This window comes from Peromyscus leucopus, chromosome 1 (assembly GCF_004664715.2).
Source record: "Peromyscus leucopus breed LL Stock chromosome 1, UCI_PerLeu_2.1, whole genome shotgun sequence".
Classification (NCBI taxonomy): domain Eukaryota; kingdom Metazoa; phylum Chordata; class Mammalia; order Rodentia; family Cricetidae; genus Peromyscus; species Peromyscus leucopus.
In genome coordinates, this window is record NC_051063.1 from 163,012,546 (window position 1) to 163,037,940 (window position 25,395).

The 25,395-nt window shown below is 43.7% G+C and overlaps 1 protein-coding gene across 2 annotated transcripts; it reads left to right on the top strand.

The window, feature by feature from the left end:
* Positions 1 to 2,109: 2,109 nt before the first annotated feature.
* On the top strand, positions 2,110 to 21,040 carry Zfp82 (ZFP82 zinc finger protein). 2 transcript variants are annotated; one of them, XM_028855345.2, is made up of 6 exons: positions 2,110 to 2,404; positions 2,856 to 2,971; positions 4,987 to 5,064; positions 7,959 to 8,085; positions 13,042 to 13,131; positions 18,514 to 21,040. In XM_028855345.2, the coding sequence occupies exons 3-6, from the start codon at positions 5,056 to 5,058 to the stop codon at positions 19,881 to 19,883; spliced, it is 1,596 nt and encodes a 531-aa protein (XP_028711178.1). In that variant the 5' UTR covers positions 2,110 to 2,404; positions 2,856 to 2,971; positions 4,987 to 5,055; the 3' UTR covers positions 19,884 to 21,040. The 2 variants fall into 2 exon arrangements, with proteins under 2 accessions (XP_028711178.1, XP_037058162.1); XM_037202267.1 differs by lacking the exons at positions 2,110 to 2,404; positions 2,856 to 2,971; positions 4,987 to 5,064; positions 7,959 to 8,085 and adding an exon at positions 11,744 to 11,778.
* The last annotated feature ends 4,355 nt before the right edge of the window (positions 21,041 to 25,395 follow it).

The window sequence follows — 25,395 nt, forward strand, 5'->3', positions numbered from 1 at the left end:
AGAACAATGCACAGCACAGGCATTCAACCACTAACTATCCTGCCTTGTGTCAAGGAGCAGAGAGTTTCATTTTCTATCTCAATGTACCTCTGGCTGGCATCTAGCTAGATAGTGTGTTCCTTCTTGTGGGCTAATCAGAACTTCCTCACAGCCTTGGAGCAAACAAGCTTAAACTTTACTGACTCAGAATAGACTTCAGATTCAAACTGGGAAACTGAGTCAGTTGTAGGCTTCGACAGAGCCTCCTAGTGGACTTTGTTGTTGGGTTCAGGGACTTTGTGGTGTTACATGCTGAAATACATGCCCCCAGTGGGCATTCCTCTAGGCATTTCTTTGTGGTGGTTTTATGTGTACGAATGTCTTCATGTATGTGTGTGCACCACTGACTGGTGGCCTGGGAGGTAAGAAGAAGGCATTGAGCCCTCTGGAACTGAAGCTGTGGATGGTTATGAGCCACCACATAGTGCTGAGAATTGAACTCAGATTTTCTGTAAGAGCAACCAGTGTTCTTAACCAATGAGCCATCTCCTCAATTCAGTTATTTATTTGTTTGTTTGTTTGTTTGTTTTGAGACAGGGTGTTTCTACATAACGCCAGCTATACTAGAACTTACTATATAGACCAGGCTGGCCTCAAACTCACAGAAATCTGCCTACCTCTGCCTTGGATTGTGAGCACAGGCATTAAAGGCATGTGTCACCATCCTGGTCCCACATTTTATTTTTTCAGTTTTAGTTTGTGTGTGCAACAGTCTTGCTATGGAGGTCACAGGGGAGCTGGGTCTCTCCTTCCACCATCTAGTTCCCGGGGAATGAACAGCAAGTTCTACTGAGCCATCTTCTGGCTTAGATGCTCTTAATATGAATATTAACTGTAGAAATAAGACTGTTTTCCTTATGGAAGATTTAAACATAAATAAGACAGAAACACCTTTTTGTTTTTCCAAAGAGTAGTCATAATTAGTGGTTTACTTAGATGGCAAGGCTTTTGAGATCAGGAGTTTTTTTTTTTTTTTTAATTACGTCTATTTCATGCATGTGTGTATGTGCTACAGCACATTACATGTGTGGAGGCCTGAGAATAACTTGTAGGAGTTGGTTCTCTTCCAGTATGTGAGCCCTGGGGACTGAACTCAGGTCTTCAGGCTTGGCAGCAAGTACTTCTAATCTCATGCCCCATGATGTCACCTGGCTGGTTTCACTCTTGGCCTCCATTGACTTCCTATCTCTGCCTCCAGAGTAGCTGTGACTACAGGTGTGAGTCATCATGCTCATCTTGAGCTGTTAGGCAGGTGGGTTGAGACAGGGTCTCTCTATGTGCCCCTGGCTGGCCTCAAACTCAGTACTCCTGCCCAGACTTAGGAGTGTTGAGGTTTTAGGCTGATACTCAGCTAGGACCCTTTGGGGTGTTTTGGTTGTTTTTTATTGTTTGCTTTTGTTCGTTTTTTTGAGATGGGTTTTTCTGTGTAACAATGTGTCCTGGAACTTGCTCTGCAAACCAGGCTGGCCTCGAACTCAGAGATTGCCTGCCTGTCTCCCAAATTTTGGGATTAAAGGTGTGTGCAACCACCACCCGGTGACCCTCTTGTTGTAGAGCTCTGTTTTTTAGTGGGTCCTGTCAGTAGGAATGCTTATACCACCTACCCCAGTATTTCATTAGGATTAAGTTAGTTAAGATTCATGGCACTTAGGGTTGTGCCTGAGAAAATAATAGGCTGCTAGTCACTGCTTTCTAGTCATTGAAGGCTTAACTTTCTGCAGATCATAGCATTAAGGAATACAATTAAAGATGATGAATGAATCAAAAATTTAATCATTACTTTTACTTTATGTATTTGAGACCAGGTCTTATCGTATAGCCTTGGCTGGCTTGGAATTCACTATGTAGCTCATTTGCAGTCATCTCCATAACAAGCCCATCATTATATCAAATAACGCAATTTTCCAGAGGAAACCCAGCCTTTCCCCCAGATACTTAAGTAAAGCTGAGGTCCCCGCTTCTCCCCTAGTCCCGCGTCCCCCAACAAAGCTCTTGGTGAGTGCCCAGCGGGTTCCCGGTCCGCTCCGGCAGCGCCTGCGCACTGGTGCGTGCGGCTGTCCCTCCCAGCAGCCCCCGCGCGCGGCCCTTTGAGCCCTCCGGGTCCGGTCTTTAGTCTTGGCGCTTTCGCAGCCGGCGTCACCTGGGCGTGGGCGGGGCCGCTGAGCGGCGCTAGCTGGGTGTCCGGTCCTGGTCCCCTGGGCGTAGTGAAGGCTCCCCAGGGAGCGGGGCAAGGGGGTGCAGGGAGGGACCGGGGCCCGCGACCGGGGCTGCGTGGGGACGACCGAGGCGAGCTGTGCCTGCGGGGCGTGGCGGGGTGGCACGGCGGCTGAGTGCGGCCAGGAGACCACAACGTGATGGCATTTGTGTGAGTGAATGGGATGCAGGGCGGCTGGTGTGAGCTCCATTGCCAAGGCCGTGGACTGTGCTTCTGGCCTCAGGGTCGGCTGCATTGTAACCACGTCAGTCCCAAAGATGAATGGTCCCCAGCCATTCACCTGAGCGCCACACAAAAGACTCCCAGCAAACAAAGCAAAGAGCTCCGGATCTTGGGCAAAGAATGGTAGGGTAGAGTTGGCTCCTTGGGGATACCTTCCCCCCACTCCCCAGCCTACCACACAAGCAAGGACAGTCACACACTGGGCAGGCTGTGTGGTGTCCAACTAGAAAGCTATTGTAAACTGGCGATGCCAGCCCTGGCCATCTGCTGCCCTGGCCTTTCCTAGACACCTGGAAAGGACAACTGTGCTCACCTTCTGTGTGTGAGTGACAGATGGCAGTGAGAGGACTGGTTGTACTCTGTGTTTTGGTTTAACCAGGCTGGACAAGGCTCCAAGGAAAGTTGGGATGTGAAGATTCTCTCCTGCCCCGCTCCTGCTGAAGTCTTGAAGCCTCACAGGAACAGAAGCAGGAAATTGCTGTTGCCTGTTATAAGGTAAGGTTAAGGGAATCGAATGTTACCTCTTTGATCTGTGAAATGCATTTTTATTTTTTAGTAGATAAGAACATTTGTTATTTGTAAATGTCTATTTCTTGGAAACAGTGCCTAACTCCTTACACCATATGTCTGTATGCACATATCCACTTTTCAATGCTTAGTACTTAAAAACCTCTCTCAAAGGAGACTAAAGGCTTATTTTATGACTGTACTGTATTATTTATTTAGGTTTTTCAAGACAGGATTTCTCTGTGTAGCCCTGGCTGTCCTGGAACTTAAGTCTGTAGACCAGCCTGGCCTCTAACTAAGAGATCCGCCTGCCTCTGCCTGCTGAGTGCTGGAATTAAAAAAGTCATAGTCCAGAAGTTAGAGAAACATCATCCTTTACAGTAGCCACAAATAATATAAAATACCTTGGGATAACACTAACTAAACAAGTGAAGGACCTTTTTGATAAGAACTTTAAGTCTCTAAAGAAAGAAATTGAAGAAGATATCAGAAAATGGAAGGATCTCCCATGTTCATGGATAGGTAGGATTAACATAGTAAAAGTGGCAATTTTACCAAAAACAATCTACAGATTCAATGCAATCCCCATCAAAATCCCAACACAATTCTTCACAGACTTGGAAAGAAAACTACTCAACTTCATATGGAAAAACAAAAGACCCAGGATAGCTAAAAGAATCCTGTACAATAAAGCAACCTCTGGAGGCATCACCATTCCTGACCTCAAGCTCTACTATAGAGCTAAGTAATAAAAACAGCTTGGTACTGGTATAAAAATCGACATACAGACCAATGGAATCGAATTGAAGACCCTGACATTAATCTACACACATATGAACACCTGATTTTTGACAAAGAAGCCAAAACTATACAATGGAAAAAAGATTCATTCATAAGATACCTCTGAGTCTTCATTCCACAGACCCGTGTGAACCCACACCCATGACGAGACACACAGAAACATGTGGGGGTCATTCTCTTTGTACCATGTAAGCTCTAGAAATCAAACTTAGGTCATCACCAATCTTGGTGGCAAGTATCTTTACCAGCTGAACCATTCTGTCAGCATACTTTGATATACATCTTTGATGACCATATTTTATATATAATTGTTTTCTTTAGTCCTCAGAGTAGAATTTCTGAGTCAAAGGTTTTGCATGGATTAAATACTACTTGTACACACTTTTAAATTCTATCTTTGGCATACTGGCTAGAATGTTCATTTCCTTGTATTCTTTTTTTTTTTTTTAAAGACAAGGTTTCTTTGTGTTGTTTTGGTGCCTGTCCTGGATCTCACTCTGTAGCCCAGGCTGGCCTCGAACTCACAGAGATTCGCCTGGCTCTGCCTCCTGAATGCTGGGATTAAAGGTGTGTGCCACCACCGCCCCGGCTTCCTCATATTCTTGATAATGTGAGCACTGATACTCTTAAAGTGAGAATTTTATATCCTGGTAGTTTGATATCATTTCTGTTTTCTAGTGAATCATGAGTACCGAGTCTCTGTCATTGGATCAGGGAAGTCTGTGTTTCATAAGCTGGGGCTAGGACTAAGTGAGAGCCAGCTTTGTGGTGAGGATAGGTGTTCCACATGTATCTTTGCTACTTCCCAACTTTCAATTTTACAAGCCTGATTTAATTTCTTTTATTGTGGGGTTTCTGATCTATTGCACGAATAGAATATTATACTAAGTAGCAATCCTGAAGATACAATGTAATCTTTAAAACATTCATCATAAATAAGGGATGATGGTGCATCCCTGTAATCTCGGCAGGAGGAGGCAGGAGGATCTGAACACTTTGGAAGTAGGCTTGGCTGTGGGCGGGCCGAGCAACAGTTTCCTAGTACTTGGTACTTAGGAATTTCTTTACTTATGTCTGGTGAATCCAGGTGCCCTTTTGAAACTTTGAAGGAGACTGGGTAAGATGTTGTGGCCCTAGATGTAGAGATCATTTGGGGACTTTTGAGGCCAATTTCATCTCATGGACTTGTTTTCTTCCCCTAGCTCTGGCCTCAGTGGACTCTGCTTCTTCTGAGAAATACATTTCAAGGAAGACTGTTGAATTTCTAAACCATGGCCCGTGTAAGTTAACTGTTCATATTTTATTTTTTTTCTGGAAACACTATCATGTTGAGGTTCTGTGAACACTTCTCCTTTGAAAATTCTTTTTATGTATATGAGTGTTTATATATGCACCATGGATATGAAGTGTGTGTGTGTGTGTGTGTGTGTGTGTGTGTGTACCACAAGTGCCAGGGTTCAAGGAGGCCAGAAGAAGGTGTCAGATCCCCTGGAATTGCAGTTAAAGTCATAACCACCATGTAGGTGTTGGGAACCTAACCCAGGTCCTCTGTGAGAATAGTGAGTGCTCTTAATGGCTGAGCCTTCCTTTCAGCCACACAGGAACGTTTCTGTATTGCAAGACTTACTGTCAGAACCCATCTGGGACCTTCCTCTTGGTTGTTTCAAATCCACTCAGTGAAGAACATGGGCATTGTCTTTTCCAGCCGTCATTCATGTGCTCACTGAACAAATCATTATCTTTAAGCTGATGAGAGAGGATAGGGTCATTTAACTACTCATAGGAAGACTCTTGGGCTTTTCTAGACTTTAGTTTTCTAAGTATATAAAATTTGCTATTGGCCAGGCTATGGTGGCCTTTAATCCTAGCAATTGGGAGGCAGAGGCAGGGGGATCTCTGTGAGTTCAAGGCCAGCTTGGTCTACAGAGCTAGTTCCAGGACAGTCAGGGCTGTTACACAGAGAAACCTTGTCTGGAAGAACAAAAGCAAAACAATTTTCTATTGTTCCTGGGCATTGGTAGCACATCCTTTAATCCCAGCACTCAGGAGGCAAGGGCAGGTGGATCTCTTGAATTTGGGGCTAGCCTGGTCTACAGAGGACAGCTAGGGATACACAGAGAAACCCTGTCTTGAAAAACCAATAAACAAACAAACAAATGTGCTGTTGTTTGGCTTCAGCTAAGACATGGTGAGATCTTGTAGATTTAGAGTTGGGTAGGGAAGTGTCTGAAACTTGCTTTCAGAGAGATTTAGGATCTTCACTAGGAATCCCTGTTATGAGCAGTGTCACATTCGCAGTAGAATAGGTTATGCTAGGGTTACCACATACGGCCCCCTTTCCTCAGCTTTTGTGTGGTTGCTTGAGTCTGAGCTCAGGTCCTCATGCTTGTTTGGTTACCCACTGAGCCGTTTCCCAGCCCCTGACTTTTCTGTAAGACAGGACTGGCGCTAGGGACGATGACCCCTTTAACCCCGGCCCTTGGGAGGTTGAGGTGGTGGGATGGCTGCTAGTCCCAGGTGATCCAGACTACAGATTCTGTCTCTAAAACAGAACCAAAAACCAGAGTCAGTGAAGCAGCTCAGTGGGCCAAAGGTCCTTGCTGCAGGGTGATGTCAACCTAGAGATCTGAGATCGACTCCGGTAACCCACAAGGTGGAAGGCAAAAACTGACTCCACAAAGTTGTCCTCTCACCTCCACATGTGTGCATGCAAAGAGACACACACGCACGAGCACACACACGCACACGCGCACACACACGCGCACACACACACACACACACACACACACACACACGCACACACACAGTTATTGGTATGTAGCCCAGGCTGGCCTTATATTCATGGTCCTCCTACCTCACTCGTCACGGTACTGTTGTCTCTTCTCCTAGTCTCTCACTCTTGACTCCCCGCCTACAGTGTGTTCATCACATGACCAAAAAGAAGCATTCATCACATGACCAAAAAGAAGCACAGGGAGGGACGGGCTTATTTATTTATTTATTTGTTTATTTATTTATTTATTTCATCTTGCAGCTTCTTGTCCATCATGAAGGAAAGTCAGGACAGGAACTCAAGGCAGGAACCTGGAGGCAGGAATGAAGCAGAGACCAGGGAGGGATGTTGCTTACTTGCTTACTATTCCTGGCTTGCTCAGCTATCTTTTGTTTTGTTTTGTTTTTTTGAGACAGGGTTTCTCTGTGTAGCTCTGGCTGTCTTGGAACTCGCTCTGTAGACCAGGCTGGCCTCGAATTCACAGAAATCCTCCTGCCTCTGCCTCCTGAGTGCTGGGATTAAAGGCTATCTTTCTTTTACAACAACCCAGGACCACCCGACCAGATCTGCACCACCCACAGTGGTGCTCCCACATCACTCAATTCTGCAGACATGCTCACAGGCCAGTGTGATGGAGGCAGATTCTTAGTTGAGGTTCTCTTCCCAGATGACTTAGCTTGTGTCAAAGTGACAGAACCAACCAGCACACTCTCGTGGATTAGCGCTATCGTCTTTGCTTTTCCAACATGTTTGGACTATTGAAGTATGTCAGAGTATGTAGCAGCCAAAAGTGACGGTTCATAACAGAGAGAGGATGGAAGTTGGGGGCGGGAGAAGGGGGAGGGAAAAATAGCAGCAGGACCCTCCTAGAGCACATACGCACCTTGCTTTAGGACCCTCATTTTCCTCTGAGAACCTCCTAGCTCAAGCCTGTTTGCTATAATGGCCCGCTTCTGAGCTGTGGTGGATCACACTTTTATTTATTTGTTTATTTATTTATTTATTTATTTATTTATTTATTTATTTATTTATTTATTTATTTTTTGGTTTTTCGAAACAGGGTTTCTCTGTGTAGCTTTGTGCCTTTCCTGGGACTCACTTGGTAGCCCAGGCTGGCCTCGAACTCACAGAGATCCGCCTGGCTCTGCCTCCCGAGTGATGGGATTAAAGGCGTGCGCCACCACCGCCCGGCAGATCACACTTTTAATACCAACACTTGGGAGGCAGAGGCAGGTGGATCTCTATGAGGCCAGTCTGGGCTACACAGTGAGTGCATTCCATAGGGAACATTTGTCTCTAAACAAGCAAATGCCCACTTCTCTCAGTATCTCTTCCATATCTTTTCTTGGGGCTTTAAATGCTTTTTGTCTGTTTAGTTGTATCATCTGGTCTGTTATTCAGGTATCAGTGATGTTCAGTGATGTATCCATAGCCTTCTCTCGGGAAGAGTGGGAGTACCTGGACCTATCTCAGAGGGATTTGTACAAAGACGTGATGATGGAGAACTACCGCAATGTGGCCTCACTAGGTAAGCTTCTCCCTTCAGAGGTTTGGATTATATTCTCTAACATCCATTCTCTCTGGAAATTTCCCAGAAACCATTCGATTTTCTTTTGCATTCATTTACTTATTTACTTATGTCTTGTGTATGTTGTGGGGGAGGGGCATGCACATGCTGTAGTAAGCATGTGGAGGTCAGAGGACAACATTTGAAAACTGGCTCTTCTTCCACTGTCTTCTGGGGATGAACTTAGGTTGGCAGCAGTGCCCTCACCCTGTGCCCTCACCCTGCCTTACATTGTTTTTAAGGAGATGGTGTGAACATTTATTCAGGAGTAAGTACTTTCATTAAATATATTCACTTTCCCCGTACTCAGGGGACCTTTGGGCCCTTTCTAGTGACAGAATTTTTAAAAATTTTTACTTGTTTGAGATGTGGTCATATTTTATAGTTCAGGTTGGTTTGCAGCTATCCATCTTCCTCCTGCCTCAGCCTCTTGAGCCGTGGGATTGCAGATATGTGCTACTTTAGTGACTAGACTTAAATGTAGCCTTATCAATATCAAAGAAGACGTTTCGCTTTTTAAAAGATTATTTATTTTTTATTTATGCACATGAGGAGGGGGCCATGCTTGTGCAGTGACATGTGGAGGTCAGAGGACAACTTGCATGACTGGATTCTCCCTCCCAACATGTGGGTCCTGGGGACTGAACCTGGGGCGTCTGGCTTGAGGGCAAATGCCTTTACCCGCGGAACCATCCCACTGGCCATCACTTTGTTTTTGAACTCCACATCGCTTTATACGTTTTATTGTTGGTATACCTATAAGGAAAATAGCTATGCCTTGTTTCTTAGTTTTTCTCTAGCAGAAGAACATTTATAGTTTATATAGTGGCGTGTGAAGTCACCAGGAGTTATTTCCAGCTCAAGGTAACCCATTTCATTACCTTTGTTAGTGAACCATCAGTTTTACCAACTTTGGTAGGCGAAAGTTTCTCGGTCCTGCCTGTCTCTGTGGTCCAGACAAATCTCTCCCACCTGCGGTCCACAGCTGCTTATAAAATAATTACACAGAGGCTTATATTAACTACAAACTGTATGGCCTGTGGCTCAGGCTTCTTGCTAGCTAGCTCATATAACTTAACTCAACCCATTTTTGGCTCACTGGTACTTTCACATTTTCCTTCTTGGGTGGTTGGATCGAGTCTCTCCCGACTCTACCCTTCTTTGTCTCCATCTTCAGTTTGAATGTACTACCTAACCATATTCTGCCTTGCCATTGGCCAAGCAGCTTTATTTATCAACCAGTGAGAGCAACACATCTTCACAGTGTACAGAAAGACATCCCTCAGCACTTCTCCTTTTCTGTCTAATCAAAAAGGAAGGTTTTAATTTTAACATAGTAAATTACATATAACAAAACAGTTATCAAGCAAGAATTACAGTTGTAATTATCTAGTCTAATTGTATTTGGCAAAATTAAAGAAAATACTCTATCCTATTTTTGTGACTCTAAAGGTTTATATCTAATTTATCTTTTATCATGACTAAGGAAAACTATAATTATGACTATCTAGTCTTCGACTCCATCCAAGACCCCAGAAGGATATATTACCTAAGTAAACAGGAAGTGCATTGTAAGCAACTTCCAAAATTCTAGAAATGACAGAGACATCTGGCTGCCTGGACAGTCACCCCAGCCTCCTCTGCAACATTGGGGCATCCATCCTCAGCCTACAGGCCTAGAGTCTCTGGCATACTTTTTAGTGAAGCAGGAAATTTGAAGGATTGATTCATCTATTGGCAAAGTTCATCAGTTGCTTCTCCCTGTGTCCTGCAGAATGTCTGGCAGTGTCCTCTGTGAAGCAGGAACCTTAAGGACCATCTCTCTCTATTTTGGCAAAGTTCAGTGGTCATTTTCCCATGGTTCTGCGTTACCATCAAGCAGTCCAGGCAAGAGCAGTTTCTTGTCCAAATTGCTAACTTTTGCCACAAAGAAAGCAAACTCCACATGGAGTTTCTTCAGTGCCCATCATCTTTTCTGAAGTAGATTGGTGCTGCCAGGAGCAGACATGTCTCAATGTCCAGAAAGTCTAAGTTCTTAAATATTTTAAATGCCATATTCTGGATGTCTTTGAAGTGTTTAAAGATTACCTACCTAATTGAAATATACCTTTGTATACCTAAAAAACTTAACTAACATGATTATAAATCTGACTATTAACTCGTATTTTATAACTGTACATTACATTTTAAATGAGTTATATAAACATAATACCTTAAACAAGAGTAAAAAAATATATATAGTATAACAAAATTAACTTTAAATTTATATCAATGAACTAAAATCTATAGCAATGTAAAATATTTCAAACGAGTTGTTGCTTTTTAAAAGTGGATTCAATAATCTACCCTTTTATCCTATCGTATCTATATCCAATTTTCTTCTTTAGAAAGAGATTGCATTTATAATCAACCCACTCTAAATACAAATAACATTCATAAACAATATTTTGGGAGTTTGGGCATAGCTTCTCCTACTACTTCTTGCTGATTGGGGTACTGGCAATCTTATGGGGATCCTGAGAAAATTAAGAATTATAGTTAAATCTTGGCTGTAGTAGTCTGTGAGGCTGGATCGTCTTAGCCAGTTGCTTTGAAACTGTTTTGGATGTTGGATCATCTAAGCCATGGCTGTCACTGGAGACCTTTCAGGAGGTCTTGGTTGATCAAACCATATTAGCATGGAAGCAATCCACAGATTCTCATCTTCTGTAGAAACAAAACAGAACCTCTTTTCCAAAGCAACGTATCCTTAGACACAATATAATAATATGCAGTATCCAGATTCTTTGTGTAATTTCCATCCTTACATGGCTTAACTATTATTTTTACTGTCTTTTTAAAGACTGTTTTTTTTAAAACATTTTTGTAACTACCTATACTCATTTTCCTCTCTCTCTCTTCCAAGCCTACACACATTTTTACACACACTGTAAACTGTTTAGAGGTTTATTCCATCTGAAACTGTTTTATTGTGTACCGATAATCCTTTTCTGACCAGGAGAGATTTTAAACTGCTAAGCTATGTGGCAGCTTTGGCTGTTGACTCTGCCCTGTTTGGTTTCCCAACATAGCAGAGGTACATTTACAGGAGCTCTGGGAGCCATGCTCACTGCCATCTCTGCGGGTGGGGTGGAGACTCCAGCCACATGTAGCTCTGGCCTCAGCTGGTGGCTGCAAAGCCACAGGCAAGTGGCTTTTTCATGAATTTGTGCCCCAAAAGTTGGGCACCAGATGTTGTGCCAGATGTCCTAAATGGTCTTATAATAAAAATCCAGAGCCAGATATTGGGGTCAATGCTGAAAGATTAGAGGAAACAGGCCACAGCACTTCTCACCTCGCCAACTCCTCAGCTGATCCTGTCTCTACAAATCCTCAGACTGAATGCCTCTGAGTCCTCAGCCGAAAGGCTCTTGAGTTCCTGTCTCCTCCTGCCTTATGTGCCTTTTTCTGCCCAGCCATTTCACTTCTATCTCAACCCTCCTAGAGCTGGTATTAATGGCCTGTGTGCTTCCCAAATACTGGGGTTAAAGGTGTGTGCCACCACTGCCTGGCTCTGTTTCTCTCCTAGACTGGATCAATCTCGTATAGCCCAGTGTGGCCTTGAACTCACAGAGCTCCAGATGGATCTCTGCCTGCTGAGTGCTAGGATTAAAGGTGTGTGCTACCAATGCCTGGCCTGTATGTTTAATCTAGTGGCTGTCTCTGTCCTCTGACCTTCAGACAAATTTTATTAGAGTAAAACAAAATATCACCACAAACTTTTATTGTTAGAATTTGAAAATCTAAGAATATCGTAAGAAAGATAGTAAGTGAGATTGGGGATGATGGTTTCAACTGGACAAGTGTACGTCGAGAATGAGTACCCAAGTTCAGATGCTCAGAACCCATGTGAGAGATCGTGATATCCTTACATTTCTGTAATCCTGGGTCTTGGGTCAGGGCAGAGATAGGTAGGTCCCTGAAGCTCATTGGCCAGTCAGCCTAGCCAAATCAGTGATATTTGAGTTTAATGAAGGACCTTATTTCAAAAAATATGTTGGAAGGCCAAAAAGACTGCTCAGTGGTTAGAACCAGTAGAAACATAAACCCAACAACGTGAGTTTAGTTCCTGGATTTTATATAACAAAATGGGATGCAGTGGTATGAATCTGTGTTCCCTCCTTTGGTGAGATGGGAGGTGGAGACAGGAGGATCACCCAGAAGCTTGTCAACCAGCCTAGAGTATGCAGCATAGCAGAGACAAGAGAGAGCCTGCCTCGTCCAGGTGAAAGGAGAGGACTCATTCCTGGAAGTTCTGCTCTGAGCACACACACAGCTTGTCATTGTCATGCCTGCACTTACACATGTATGACACACACACACACACACACACACACACACACACACACACACACACACGATAAGATGGAGAGCCATTGAAGAAAGACAGTTGATGCCAACCTCTGGTCTCCACATGCACATGATAAACATGCATACACACCTGCACATATGCACATATCCACACAACCAGTGTATATACCACACCATACCCACATAACACAACAAACATATACAAACACCCACACAGAGGGACAAAAAGAAATACAGTAAGTGTCTCTTGGGAAACTAATTGTTTTCCTCTCAGTAAAGTAAGAATATTAATAGCTAATGAAATACATTTAGTTCAGCTAGGTACTGCTTAGATAGTTCCATAAAATAGACATTTTTATTATTATTTTATTTATTTTATTTTTGTTTGTTTTTTTGAGACAGAGTTTTATTTTACAGATAAAGAGAATGAAGCATAGAAGTAGCTGGCCTCCTGCCACACAAGAGTTCTTTTCCTTTCCTCTGATGTGTAACAGACTTCGCTAAAATGAACCAAAGAAAACTTGACTTAATTTCCTCATTGCCTCATGTTTCTTTTCTTCTAAATAGGCTACTTCATTTCTAAACCAGATGTGATTTCCTTGCTGGAGCAAGGGAAGGAGCCCTGGAAGGTTGTGAGGAGGAGAAGACGAAACCCAGGTAAGTGAGGCTGTGTCAGGCTGGGGACACACCCAACTAGCTGAAAAAGAGGCGCACCAGCTAGATGGACTTTGAGAGCTGAGCACCGGGGTAGGGCTGTCAGTACAGTGGTAAACAGACATGGCCCTCAGGATTTGCCTTGTAATTAGAGAAGCCCAGTCGCTATAAAAAAGTAGAAAATAGAATGGCAGGAAGCAATAGAGAGCTGTGAAGAGTCAGCAGAGGGAAGAGTGTGAGTCCTAGGAAAGCTTTGCCGGGTGTGTAGAGGAGCCTGCTGCCTTGCTCGAGGCAAGTGATCTGCTTTATAGCTGCGTCATCAGCCCAGGAAAGCTCTTCACATTATGGCCGCCTTCCCTCACAAAATTAAATTTTTAAAGGAGTTATTTATTTTTTAAATGTTTATGAGTGTTTCACCTGCATGTATGTGTATGCCTGATGCTCAAAGGAGTCGGGAGAGGGTGTCAGGTTCTGTCTTAACTACTTCTCTGTGGCTGTGCAGACACAGTCACCAAGGCAACTTAGAAAAGAGTTGATTGGTACAGACAGTTTCAAAGGGTGAGTCCACGATCGATCGTCATGGTTGGGAGCTTAGCAGTCTATAGATTTGTTGGGGTAATGGAGAGACGATGCCATATTTTTAATGTTGTTTTTCTCAGTGAAATAAAACCATAAGGATAATATTCTGTGCAAACACAGCACTCCTATTCTGGTAACCCAAAATCTGAGAGTCCAAAAGGGTCTGGAAATAATACAGCCTGACATACGAGGAACTGTACTTTGATAATCAATTTTAGTCACTTCCTGAAGAAGCCTATGATGAGTATTAACATAGGCTGAGTAACCCTTATTCAAATGCTTGGGAGAAGACGTGTTCCAGATTCAGACCTGGGTGTATAGATTTCGTGTGGAGTAGGGTCTTCCCTGCATGTTTGGCTGCGCACCACATACATGTGTGCCTGGTACCCATGGGGGCCAGAGAGGGTGTTGTATCTCCTGGACCTGGAGTGCAGATGTGTGAGCCACCATGTGAGGGCTGGCAATGGAACTCGGGTCCTCTTCAGGAGCAGCAGATGTTCCTAGCTGCTGAGCCATCTCTCCAGCCCCTCCATGCCAATTTCAACAATGACCGATAAAATGGAGGGGGCTTTAGGTGGGGGCTGCAGACCCAAGGGAAACGAATGGAAGAGAAAGGTGGTTTTGGGAAGGGTTGTGGGGCCTCTGCCTCTACTTGTCAGTTCACAATCAAAGCTGCTGAAGGAAAGGCGTTATGGTGCTCTGTCTCTGCAGTGCCTGGGCTAGGGGTAGGGAAGCTCCAGGAAGGCCTCCCTGGCGTCTGTTGAGTCACACATGCTTCAGTGTAAAATCACCTGTGAGCCAAGGCAGCCTGTTCAGGGCAGTGTGTTCTCTGTAACCCACCTTTATTGAAGTAGCATGTCAGGAGCCACTTAGAAGTTCTCAGTTCTCAGCTAAATTTAGATGAACTCTTTCTAAAGCTTTTGTGTGCTTTGAAAAGCACTTTTTTCTTGCAGTATAGCAAGTCTGATCACATTCTCTATTTGTTCTATGGAAATTGATCTGTTTTAGCCAGGCATGGTGGTGCAGACCGCTAATCCTACTTACCAGGTCGAGGCAGGAGGATGAGAAGTTTGAGGCCAGCTGCAGCTACATGAGACTCTGTCTCAAAAGCCAAACCAGGCTGGGTGGTGGTGGTGGTGGTGGTGGCGCACGCCTTTAATCCCAGCACTCGAGAGGCAGAGCCAGGCAGATCTCTGTGAGTTCAAGGCCAACCTGGGCTACCAAGTGAGTTCCAGGAAAGGCATAATGCTACACAGAGAAACCCTGTCTCGAAAAACCAAAAAAAAAGCCAAACCAAACAGCCAAACAAAAATTTTTCTCTTAAATATATATCCTTGGTGGTCAATTGTGTTTTCCCTGAAAAATAGCCATTTTAGTTATGCTACATTTTTTAAATCTAAATTTATTGCCAGTCATTTTTTTTCCTAATAATGCTCTGTACTCATCATTTTCACATTATTGTTTCCTTTTTTATTTTTATTTTTTTTTCTTTTTCTTTCCCAAGACATAGTTTGTATAGCCCTGGCTGTCCTGGAACTTGCTCTGTAGACCAGGCTGGCCTCAGAGATCCACCTGCCTCTGCCTTCAAGTGCTGAGATTAAAGACATGTGCCACTACTGCCCAGCTTCTTGTTTGCTTTTTATTTATATATTTTTGTTTGTTTGAGACAGTTTCTGTGAGCCCTCTTGCCTCAGTTTCCCAACTGCTAGTGTTATAAATTATAATATTATATTTCTATATAGATGTACCCCCCGTACATTGCCATTTGTTATTTCTATGTTTGTTCTCCATTTTGTTTATTTTTGTCTTGTTTGTTTGCTTTTAGTGCTGTGTGGAACTCAGGACTTCACACCTTAGGCAAGCACTCTACCACCAAGCTGCAAAGATGTGTCCTTGGTCCCTTATACATTGTATCTGAGATAGGGTCTTGCTGGAGTGCCCAGGCTGCACTTCCCTTATACATTGTATCTGAGATAGGGTCTTGCTGGAGTGCCCAGGCTGCACTTGCATTTGCGGTTCTCCTGTCTCAACCTCAGGCGTGCTGTGGTCACAGGCCTGTGGATCCTCACCCACCATTGTAACTTTATTTTTTTACCTTTTTGTTTTCTAAAAAACAATGATGCTAGATACTATTTTAAATCTTTTTTTTCTATTGACATAAAAGTTATATAGTTCATATTTTTAAATTTTTAAATAGATTTTCTATTTTCGTTATTTCTAGTTTGGTACAAAATACCTATATGATTTCAACTTTTTGCACAGACCACAATTGCAATAATTGAAAATCTCATCCTCTTTCACGAGGGTCATTCTGCACAGCATTTTTCTCTGACTCCTCCTCTTGGCTTGCTGTCCTCTGCTCTGCAGGTACTACACCTTCACGTTCAGATATGTGCCTCCAATACCTAGTGACATCATCCCCTAGGAGTTCTAAGCTTTTCAGTAAGATGTACACCTGTTTCATGGTCTGGAAATGCAGTAATGGATAATCTCAGAAAATCCAGGAGAGGTCTCTCTAATGAGGGAATGAAACAGAGAAGACCAGAGCAGGGGGAGGAAGGAACGAAGCAGCTGTGATATAACGAATGAGGAAACAGACAGGAAATGGACACTGAAGAGAACCCAGCCTAAATGACAATAGAAGGAGCCTGTTTTGATTTAAGACAGGGTTTCTCTGTGTTGCCTTGACTGTCCTGTAGCTCACTTTGTAGACCAGGCTGGCCTCGAACTCATAGAGATCCACTGCCTCTGCCCAGAGTGCTGGGATTAAAGGCATGCACCACTACGGCCCGCATAAGAAGCCTTTTGAACTATGGCTTGCCTAGTGTTGGTGAGGCCCTGGGTCCAACCTTAAGTACCACAAGGAAAGGAAAAGAATGGACATAAGGGCAGATGCAAAGTGGGGAAGGCGTAAGAATGATCTCCCTGTGCCATGTGTGTGTTTAACTATGCATGCTTAGATGCATGAAGAGACTGTTTACCATCTGCAGTAAACTATGAGATTAGAGGCAAAAAGATATACTTAGAACAAGTAGGAGCTGTGATAAATAAACAAGTCAATTCTATTATGCTATGAACTTATCATTTAGTAGAGAATAAGTTAAGATTGTGTCTGCCTTTAAAGAGCCTCTCAGGTAAGGAAAAGCTGAGGCTTGAACAGCACAATGTTACAGCTGTGTGAGACTCTGGGTTCCATCTCCAGTACTTTTTATAAAGTTGGGAAAGTCAGTCACAGCTGTGAAAATGCAGACTTGTTAATAATGAGAGTGGAGCGGGAGAGAGTGCTCAGGTGATGAAGCACTTGCTTTGCGCACAGGATGCCCTGAGTTAGAAGAGTCTTAGCATCCATTTAAAAGCCAGTGTGTGTAATCTCAGTGCTGGGAAGGCAGAGACAGAGGATCCCAGAGCTTGCTGGCCAGCCAGCCTAACTGAACCGATAAGTTCCAGCTTCAGAGACTGTCTCCAAAAATAAGGTGGAGGACCTAGAGATACTGCTCCATGGTTAAGAGGGCTGTTGCTCTTGTAGAGGACCTAGGTTCAGTTCCTAGAACCCACGTGATGGATCACAAACAGCTGTAACTCCAGGTCCAGGGGATCCAACACCCTCCTCTGACCTCTACATGTGCACAGTGCACAAAAAAATCATGGAGGCACAACACTCATACACCTAAAATAAATAGATCTACTCTGCAGGAGCAGCCAGTGCTCTTAACCACTGGACCATCTCTCCAGTCTCCTAAATGTTTAATAAAAATTAGAATCTGGTCTGGGAAGATGGGTCAGTGGTTAAAGTGTTTCCTCACAAATGTGTTCAGTTCCCCCAACCAGTGTAAATGCCAGTTAGGTGTGGTGATCCACTGGTAATTCCAGACTTGGAAGGCAAAGATAGAGGATTTCCTAGAGCAGTGGTTCTCAACCTTCCTAATGCTGGGACCCTTTAATACAGTTCCTCTTGTTGTGGTGACCCCCAACCATAAAATTATTTTCATTGCTACTTCATAACTGTCATTTTACTACTGTTATGGGTCAAATGTAAATATCTGATATGCAGGATATCTAATATGTGACCCCTCCCAAGGAATCTCGACTCATATGTTGAGAACCACTGCCCTACAGCAAGCTAGCTAGCAAGACTAGCCATATTGGTGAGCTCTGGGTTTGGTTGAAAGACCCAATCCTCAATGAATAAGATGGATGGTAAATTGAGAATGATTCCTGACATCAACCTTAGGCCTCCACATGCCCCCCATGTGTACCTATACATGTGCAAAACATGTATCTACATACAAGTGCACGTCACACTACAAACACAAAAACACATGAAAAATGGGGGAAAAATTATAGTCTTATCCAGGTGGTTTTGGTAGTATTTGAACAGTATTGGGATTTTTTTTGTTTGTTTGTTTTTTGAGACAGGTTCTCACTATGTAGCCCTGGCTGTCCTAGAACTCACTATGTAGATCAGGCTGGTCTCAAACTCACAGTTTCATCTCTCTCTTCCTCCCGAGTGTTGGGATTAAAGATGTCTGCCACTACACCCAGCTTTAAACAGTGTTTATAATAAGCCACCCAACAATTCTGATCTATACCTCAGTTCATGAACCAGTGATAGATAATGTTTAATTGATTACCACTGCCTTTCCTTATATTAACTCTCATTTTCCTAGTATTCCCTTTTGCCCCCCAAATTATATGACACTAATTTGAGTTTGATTGAACGTTACCTTCTTCGTCTTCTATTTTTACTGTAGAAAGTTTACTTCTTGAGAAAAAGAAAATAGTGTGTGTCTGCTTTCTTTCTTGCAGATTTGGAAACTAAGGATGAGACCAATCAGTTATCCTCAGAAAACGGCATTTATGAAATGAATTTATCCCAATGGAAGATAATGGAAAGAACTGGGAACAGTAGCCTGAAGGGCCTTATTTTAAAAAGTGAATGGGAGTCCAAAAGAAAACATGAAAGCCAAGAGGGATCTCAGGAGGGATATCTCAGACAAGTGAAAATCACGTCTGAAAAAATGTCCTCTTACCAAAAGTACACATCTGCTACTCCACGTCAGAGAATCCGTTTTGTGGAGAAACCCTATGAATGTAATGAATGTGGGAAGGCATTTAGAGTCCGCCAACAGCTTACTTTTCATCATAGAATTCATACTGGCGAGAAGCCCTATGAATGTAAGGAATGTGGGATGGCTTTTAGGCAGACTGCACACCTTACCAGACATCAGAGACTTCATTCTGGTGAAAAACTGTATGAGTGTAAGGAGTGTGGGGAAGCATTCATGTATGGCCCAGACCTCAGAGCACATCAAAAACTTCATCCCGGTGAGAAGCCCTACGCATGTAAAGAATGTGGGAAAGCCTTCAGGGTACGGGGACAGCTTACTCTCCATCAGAGGATCCACACTGGTGAGAAGCCCTATGTGTGTAAAGAATGTGGGAAGGCCTTCAGGCAGTATGCACACCTTACTCGACATCAGAAACTTAATATTGCTGACAGACTCTATGAGTGTAAAGAGTGTGGGAAAGACTTTCTGTGTGGCTCTGGCCTTAGAGTACATTACAAACTTCACACTGGTGAGAAGCCTTATGAATGTAAGGACTGTGGGAAGGCCTTCAGAGTTCGACAGCAGCTAACACTGCATCAGAGGATCCACACTGGTGAGAAGCCCTATGAATGTAATGAATGTGGGAAGACCTTCAGTCGGGGCTACCATCTTATTCTCCATCACAGAATACATACGGGGGAAAAGCCTTATGAATGCAAGGGATGCTGGAAGGCCTTCAGTCGATACTCACAGCTTATTTCACATCAGAGTATTCACATTGGTGTTAAACCCTATGACTGTAAAGAGTGTGGGAAGGCCTTCAGACTACTCTCGCAGCTCACACAGCACCAGAGTATCCATGCTGGCGAGAAGCCCTACACATGTAAGGAATGTGGGAAGTCTTTTAGGTTGCGTCAGAAACTTACTCTGCACCAGAGCATTCATACTGGGGAAAAGCCCTTTGAGTGTAAGGAATGTAGGAAGGTCTTTCGACTTAATTCGTCTCTTATTCAACATCTGAGAATTCATTCTGGTGAGAAACCCTATGAGTGTAAAGAATGTAAGAAGGCCTTTAGACAGCACTCACACCTCACCCATCATCTGAAGATTCATAGTGTCAAAGTGTAACAAAGTCTGAACAGTCTTATAGAACATTCTATGAATGTTACAACTGATCTCTTTTGCTCGTACATGTAACTGATCTGGCATAAGAGGGTTTATACCATTAAAGGAATGTGTTAATTTAATGTGTTTCATTGTGTTCCAGTCTGTTCACAGCTGTAATGCTTCAACATACTTGTTCTACAGTCAGTCCTACATATAAACAAACGTGGGGGAAAATAACTCCTCAATTCTATCACTCCAGTTATTTTAGAACACTCAGTTGCTCTGGGCGGTAGATTTTTTTCATTTGTGAAATGGTGAGCTAGAACTGGCAAAAATGGCCGCAAGGTCTTCAAAACTCCATCAAGTTGTGCAGTCCTTGTCCTTTTCTTGGAATTTGGGCAGATGCCAGTTTGCCCAGGAGAACATAGTGGAAGCATGTCTGTACTGCTGTCGGGGCCCAGGCTCGACTCCTAGGGTTGCTCCATCTCCGAATATTCTCTCAAGCTCAACTGTCATATTTGAAAATCTGGCTGAAGAGACCATGTGAAGAGGCCCTGAGACCACACAGGCAGAGACCTCGGCTGAAGCCAGACTTCTGGATATTACCATATGATACTAGACATTGGGTAGGAATAGTTTTGGATCTTCCAGACCAGCCACCAACTGAATGCCACTAAGTGACCTCAGTTGGCACCATACAGAAGAATCAACTGGCCACATACTCATAAAATAATACAATGGTCATTATTTAAAGCCACTAAATTTGTTACAGTGACTTACTATTATTCTTCTGAGAATTCTTATGAAAGACTGCAAGTGTGATGGACATAGAATGCCTTCCAACGTTTATCCCTCATTGAACTTTAGAGATCTGATTCCTGTTAAGTGTTTGGTTTTGTTGTTTTATGCAGTCCTACTGTGTGACCCAGACTAGACCCTTGAACTTCAAGTCCTCCTACCTCAGGTGTGCATCGTCACTTCCAGTGTGCATATGTGCGTGTGTTTGTGTTTGTCTTGTGGTGTGGTACTGAGGACTGAACTCGGGGCCTCTCACTGAATAGCTCCCTTGTCCACTCACTAGAATATTCATAGTGTGAAATTCTTTGGAATTTGCTAGTATTAATAGTCTGTATTCTGTATTCCTGGTCAATATTTAATAAAGACAACATAAAAAGAAACTAATAATCTATAATATAATCCCCATTTTAAAAAATCACTGTATTGTAGCATTTTTTAATGTACCAAGTTATCCTGTGTTTTAGCTAGTGAGGATCCCCAGTACTGACACCTGTGTCCTTTGGTCAGGACCACTGTAGCCATCGAAGAGCGTTTTCCTCTGTCTTCTTTTTCTGCCTCTTATCAAATGAACTGATCAGCTGTGGATCATGGTAAGGCACTGTTGATAAATGAAGAATGAAATATTTGTCCTCTCATTTCATAACAACCAAATACCAATGAAAAATTCTTTATTAGAAAATTCTAGTTGGCTGGGCGGTGGTTGCACACGCCTTTTATCCCAGCACTCGGGAGGCAGAGGCAGGCGGATCTCTGTGAGTTCAAGGCCAGCCTGGGCTACCAAGTGAGTCCCAGGAAAGGCACAAAGCTACACAGAGAAACCTTGTCTCGAAAAACCGAAAAAAAAAAAAAAATTCTAGTTGTCAGTGGTCAAAGAAGTGATAGAATTTGAAGTTATATTTATTTTGTATTGGCAATAGGGAGTAATACAGAAGGTATTACTTTCTGTCCTAGTTTATTTTTCCTCATCTGCTCCCCATCCCTTTTTTCCAGGGGTGGGACAGCACACAAAAGGTATCATGTATTCCAGACCTGCCTCAGACTTAACCATGTAGCTGAGGATGTCCTTGAACTCCTGGTCTGACCCTCTCGCTTCTACCTGCCAAGTGCTGGGGTTATAGACGTGCACCGGCACCGGGGTTTATTTACCCAAATTGTCTAAAAGTGTTTTGCAGAGTGCTAGTGCTTCATGGCCCATAAAGAAGATGCTGTTGTCAAACAAGCCATGGGTACTGTGTTTGCTTGGATCAGACTGATTATCAAAAGAACAAGAGAAAAGTTTTCATTTTATATATATATGGAAGAGGGAAGTTTTCCTTGTTGTTTGAATCTTAGATGGTTTTTTAAATAAAAAAACAAAACCCAGAGCCAGATATTGTGAGGGCAATACAGACCCCATCTTAGGGTAGGGCCACCATCTTAGAGCACCTGCTGTACTCAGTTCCAGGAAGGACCTCAGGAATGTGCATGACAATTCAAACAGGGCAGTATGCTCCTGCAGACATCCTGTCTGCAGTTTATGACCCTTGAAGATATCCAGATAATCCTGCTGAGCAGCCCAGATAATCCTGCTCAGCAAGTTGTTGTTCTCCACCAAAAGTCCAACCCAATAGTTTCAAATGTGGTTTTGCACCCAAAGTCTAGACCAACAATTTCAAAAAATCACCTTGTCCCATATCCCTTCTGCCCAATCCCAAATTGCCAAAGCATGTAATTCCCAGCGTGTGGTTTTTCCCTGTAAAAATTCTCTACACCTGGGCTCATGGCCACTGTTGCATTTCCCTGCATTTGCCTGGTGCTGGCCCAGGTTGAACCTGAATAAAAGGACCCTTATGTGCTTGCATCAGAAACCGGCTCCTTTGGTGGTCCCTGGGGGTTTCTCGAAATGGGTATAACAGTATCAGGGTGAAAGTTGAAAGGTCAGAGAAGCAGAGCAGCCAGGAACTAGTTCTTATCTCTACGAAACCCTCAGCCTAAAGAGAGTGAGTTCCTGTTTCCTCATGCCTTATATACCTTTCTCTGCCCAGACATCACTTCCTGGGATTAAAGGTGTGTGTGCTTCCTAGTAATGGGATTAAAGGCGTGTGCCACCACTGCCTAACTCTGTTTCCAGTGTGGCCTTTGAACTCACAGAGATCCAGACAGATCTCTGCCTCCCTAGTGATAGGATTAAGGCTGTGTGCCACCACTGCCTGACCTCTATGTCTAATCTGGTGGCTGGCTCTGTTCTGATCCTCAGGCAAATTTATTAGGGTACACAATGTATCACCACACTTCCTTGCCTGCTTGCTCTGCTTCTTGCTGGCAAGTCCAATCCTTCACTGGCATTAGAGCCTACCAGGATTCCAGCATATGCTGAAGACCAACCGAGACATTCAGTTTCACAGACTAGATTCTTGGACTTTTTGTTGGTAGATAGCCATTGTTGCATTAGCTGGACCACACCCTGGACCACATTCTAAGAAATCATATATTGTTGCGGTAACGCCCTCGCTACGGCCACCTGTTTACCATGTCTGAGTGAGGGGCTGTGGATTAAAAAATAGAGACAAAATGTCATTTGCCACCACAGAATGCCGAATGCCCTTTATTGAAGGAGGGAGGAAACCTTAAATACAGGCTTACAGCACAATGGAGGAACCCCGGAGGGCAGAAGTTTGCTACCCAATGTTCTACATTCTTACATCTAAGCTTTTTACACCAAATGCAGGATACACGAACAAATAACCTCTGGTGAGCATGGCAGGGAATCAGCATAGGGAAGACATCTGGTCAAGGTCAGCAAGCAGGCAACAGTTTACTCAATATTGGTAGGCCAGGGCCCACAATATATGCGATTTATAGTTTTATAAATCAATCAATAAAAATTAATTAAGAACAATTAATAAATCACATATATTCATTTTATCGTTCTGTTTCTCTACAGAACCTTGACTAGTACACTGACCTTGAATTCACTCTGTAGCCCACACAGATCTGGTGTTAGGTCTCAAACTCAAACAAAAAGGTAACTGAGGTGCCATTAACATATCAAAGCAGATGCTGGCTGCCAGCTTCTCTCAGCATCCCCAGTACCTGTTCCTGGCTGGCATACCCCACCCCACATCCTAAACTCTCCAGCCCATCTTCCCTTCCCCTAGTTTCTTTGATTCCTATATAACGGAGCCATTTTGGCTACATAGTCTTTTTATTTTTTTACCTCTTGGCCGCTGCTCTTGGCTCCCGTTCTCCTAGCCTCTTGGCTTCTGGTTCTCCCCTCTTCCCTCCCCTCTGTCCTCACATGGCCCAGTTCAGTCTTCCAGTCATGTTCACTCTGGACTCCTCCAGATGTCTCTGCCTGTGCTCTCCCTCATATCCATAATAAAAACCTCAACCCCTTAGGAGCAGTCGTGTCTGTAAGCATTGGAGCCTACAAAATGGCTTGGTAAGGGGTGCAAGAAGAGGTTCATCTGAGGGCTGCCCACCTTTATATGGGGGCGGGTGAGAAGAGAGAAAGAAGGAATCCAAGATCGTAAGAAGCCAGCCATCCCTAGAAAGGATAGAATTTCATCCTTTGCCATGGGCACTGTGAGTGACTGGACTAAATGTTTTCTATCCAGGGTAATGGCTTTATAAATTGGATCGATAGCTAATCTCAGATAAATAATTTGAGGAGTGGACAGTTGGACCTTAGAGAGAGAGAAAGCTGGACAGAAAATTTAATAAGGTAGGGGTATCCTGCCTGGCTAATTTGCAGGGTCGGACTACAAATGGGAAGATCATCTACGTATCGTATAAGCTTGGATTTAAGAAGAGACAAAGAGAATAAGTCAGGTCAGAGTCTGGCCAAATAAATGTGGGCTGTTCTGGAACCCTTGGGGTAGGACTGTCCAAGTGAGTTAGGTAGAAATGTGAGTATCCAGGTCAGTCCAAGTAAAAGTAAAGATATTTTGTGCCCCGAGGATGGTGGGATGGGCCCACCACATGAACCTCTTCTTGCACCCATTACCAAGCCATTTCGTAAGCTCCAATACTTAAAAACGTCCTCCTTTTATTTTTTTATTTTATTTTTTTTTTTTTTCATTCATCTTGAATTTGTAGTCTTCCTGCCTCAGCTTCCAGAAGCTGGAATTTGTGCCATGAGGTCTGGAACAAATACAAAGATTTTTTCTTTTTTTTAAAGCAAAATTCTTTCTAGTCTCGAAGGCTTTGGCTTCATCTCCAGTTTGCAAAACAAAACCTAACAGCCATGTCAACCAATAGAACAATACACTCAGTGGCTAGAAGGGGCAGTGGGGCGAAGGAAAAGCGGGAGGAAGGGAGAAAGCGAGCACTCGGAGGAGCCTGAACGACCTTTCCATGGATAGATCGTGCTGCGCCTTTAGAGGATGTTTTAACTGATTGCCCCATGTATGCCTACAGCCCCCGCTAGGGGTGTGTATACCGAGTACCTACTGTGTGCTTATCTCACATACTGAGCAAGTGATGATGGGAGCGCGACTACTTAGCCCCGGTAGTTCAACAACACAAACCCCAGCCCGGAGAGCTAGGCTTGCTCAGTAGGGTGGGGATGGGAGAGTGTCCTAGCCCTTCCAGCTCGTCCAAGATCACACCCAGAGGCCTCCACCTCCTCAGGACCCCGACCACGCTTGCGTACTCCGCTGCCTGAGAACCAGTCCTTCCCACGTTGGACTACACTTCCCACAGGCCTCCGCGCGGCATCCTTCCGGCTGCCTAGCGCCGGGCAGCTGCGAGAGGT

Coding starts and splice junctions, on each gene's coding strand:
- Zfp82 (XM_028855345.2), top strand. Junction 8,086..13,041: donor CCGCAATGTGGCCTCACTAG/GTAAGCTTCTCC, acceptor TCTTCTAAATAG/GCTACTTCATTTCTAAACCA. Junction 13,132..18,513: donor GAGGAGAAGACGAAACCCAG/GTAAGTGAGGCT, acceptor TCTTTCTTGCAG/ATTTGGAAACTAAGGATGAG.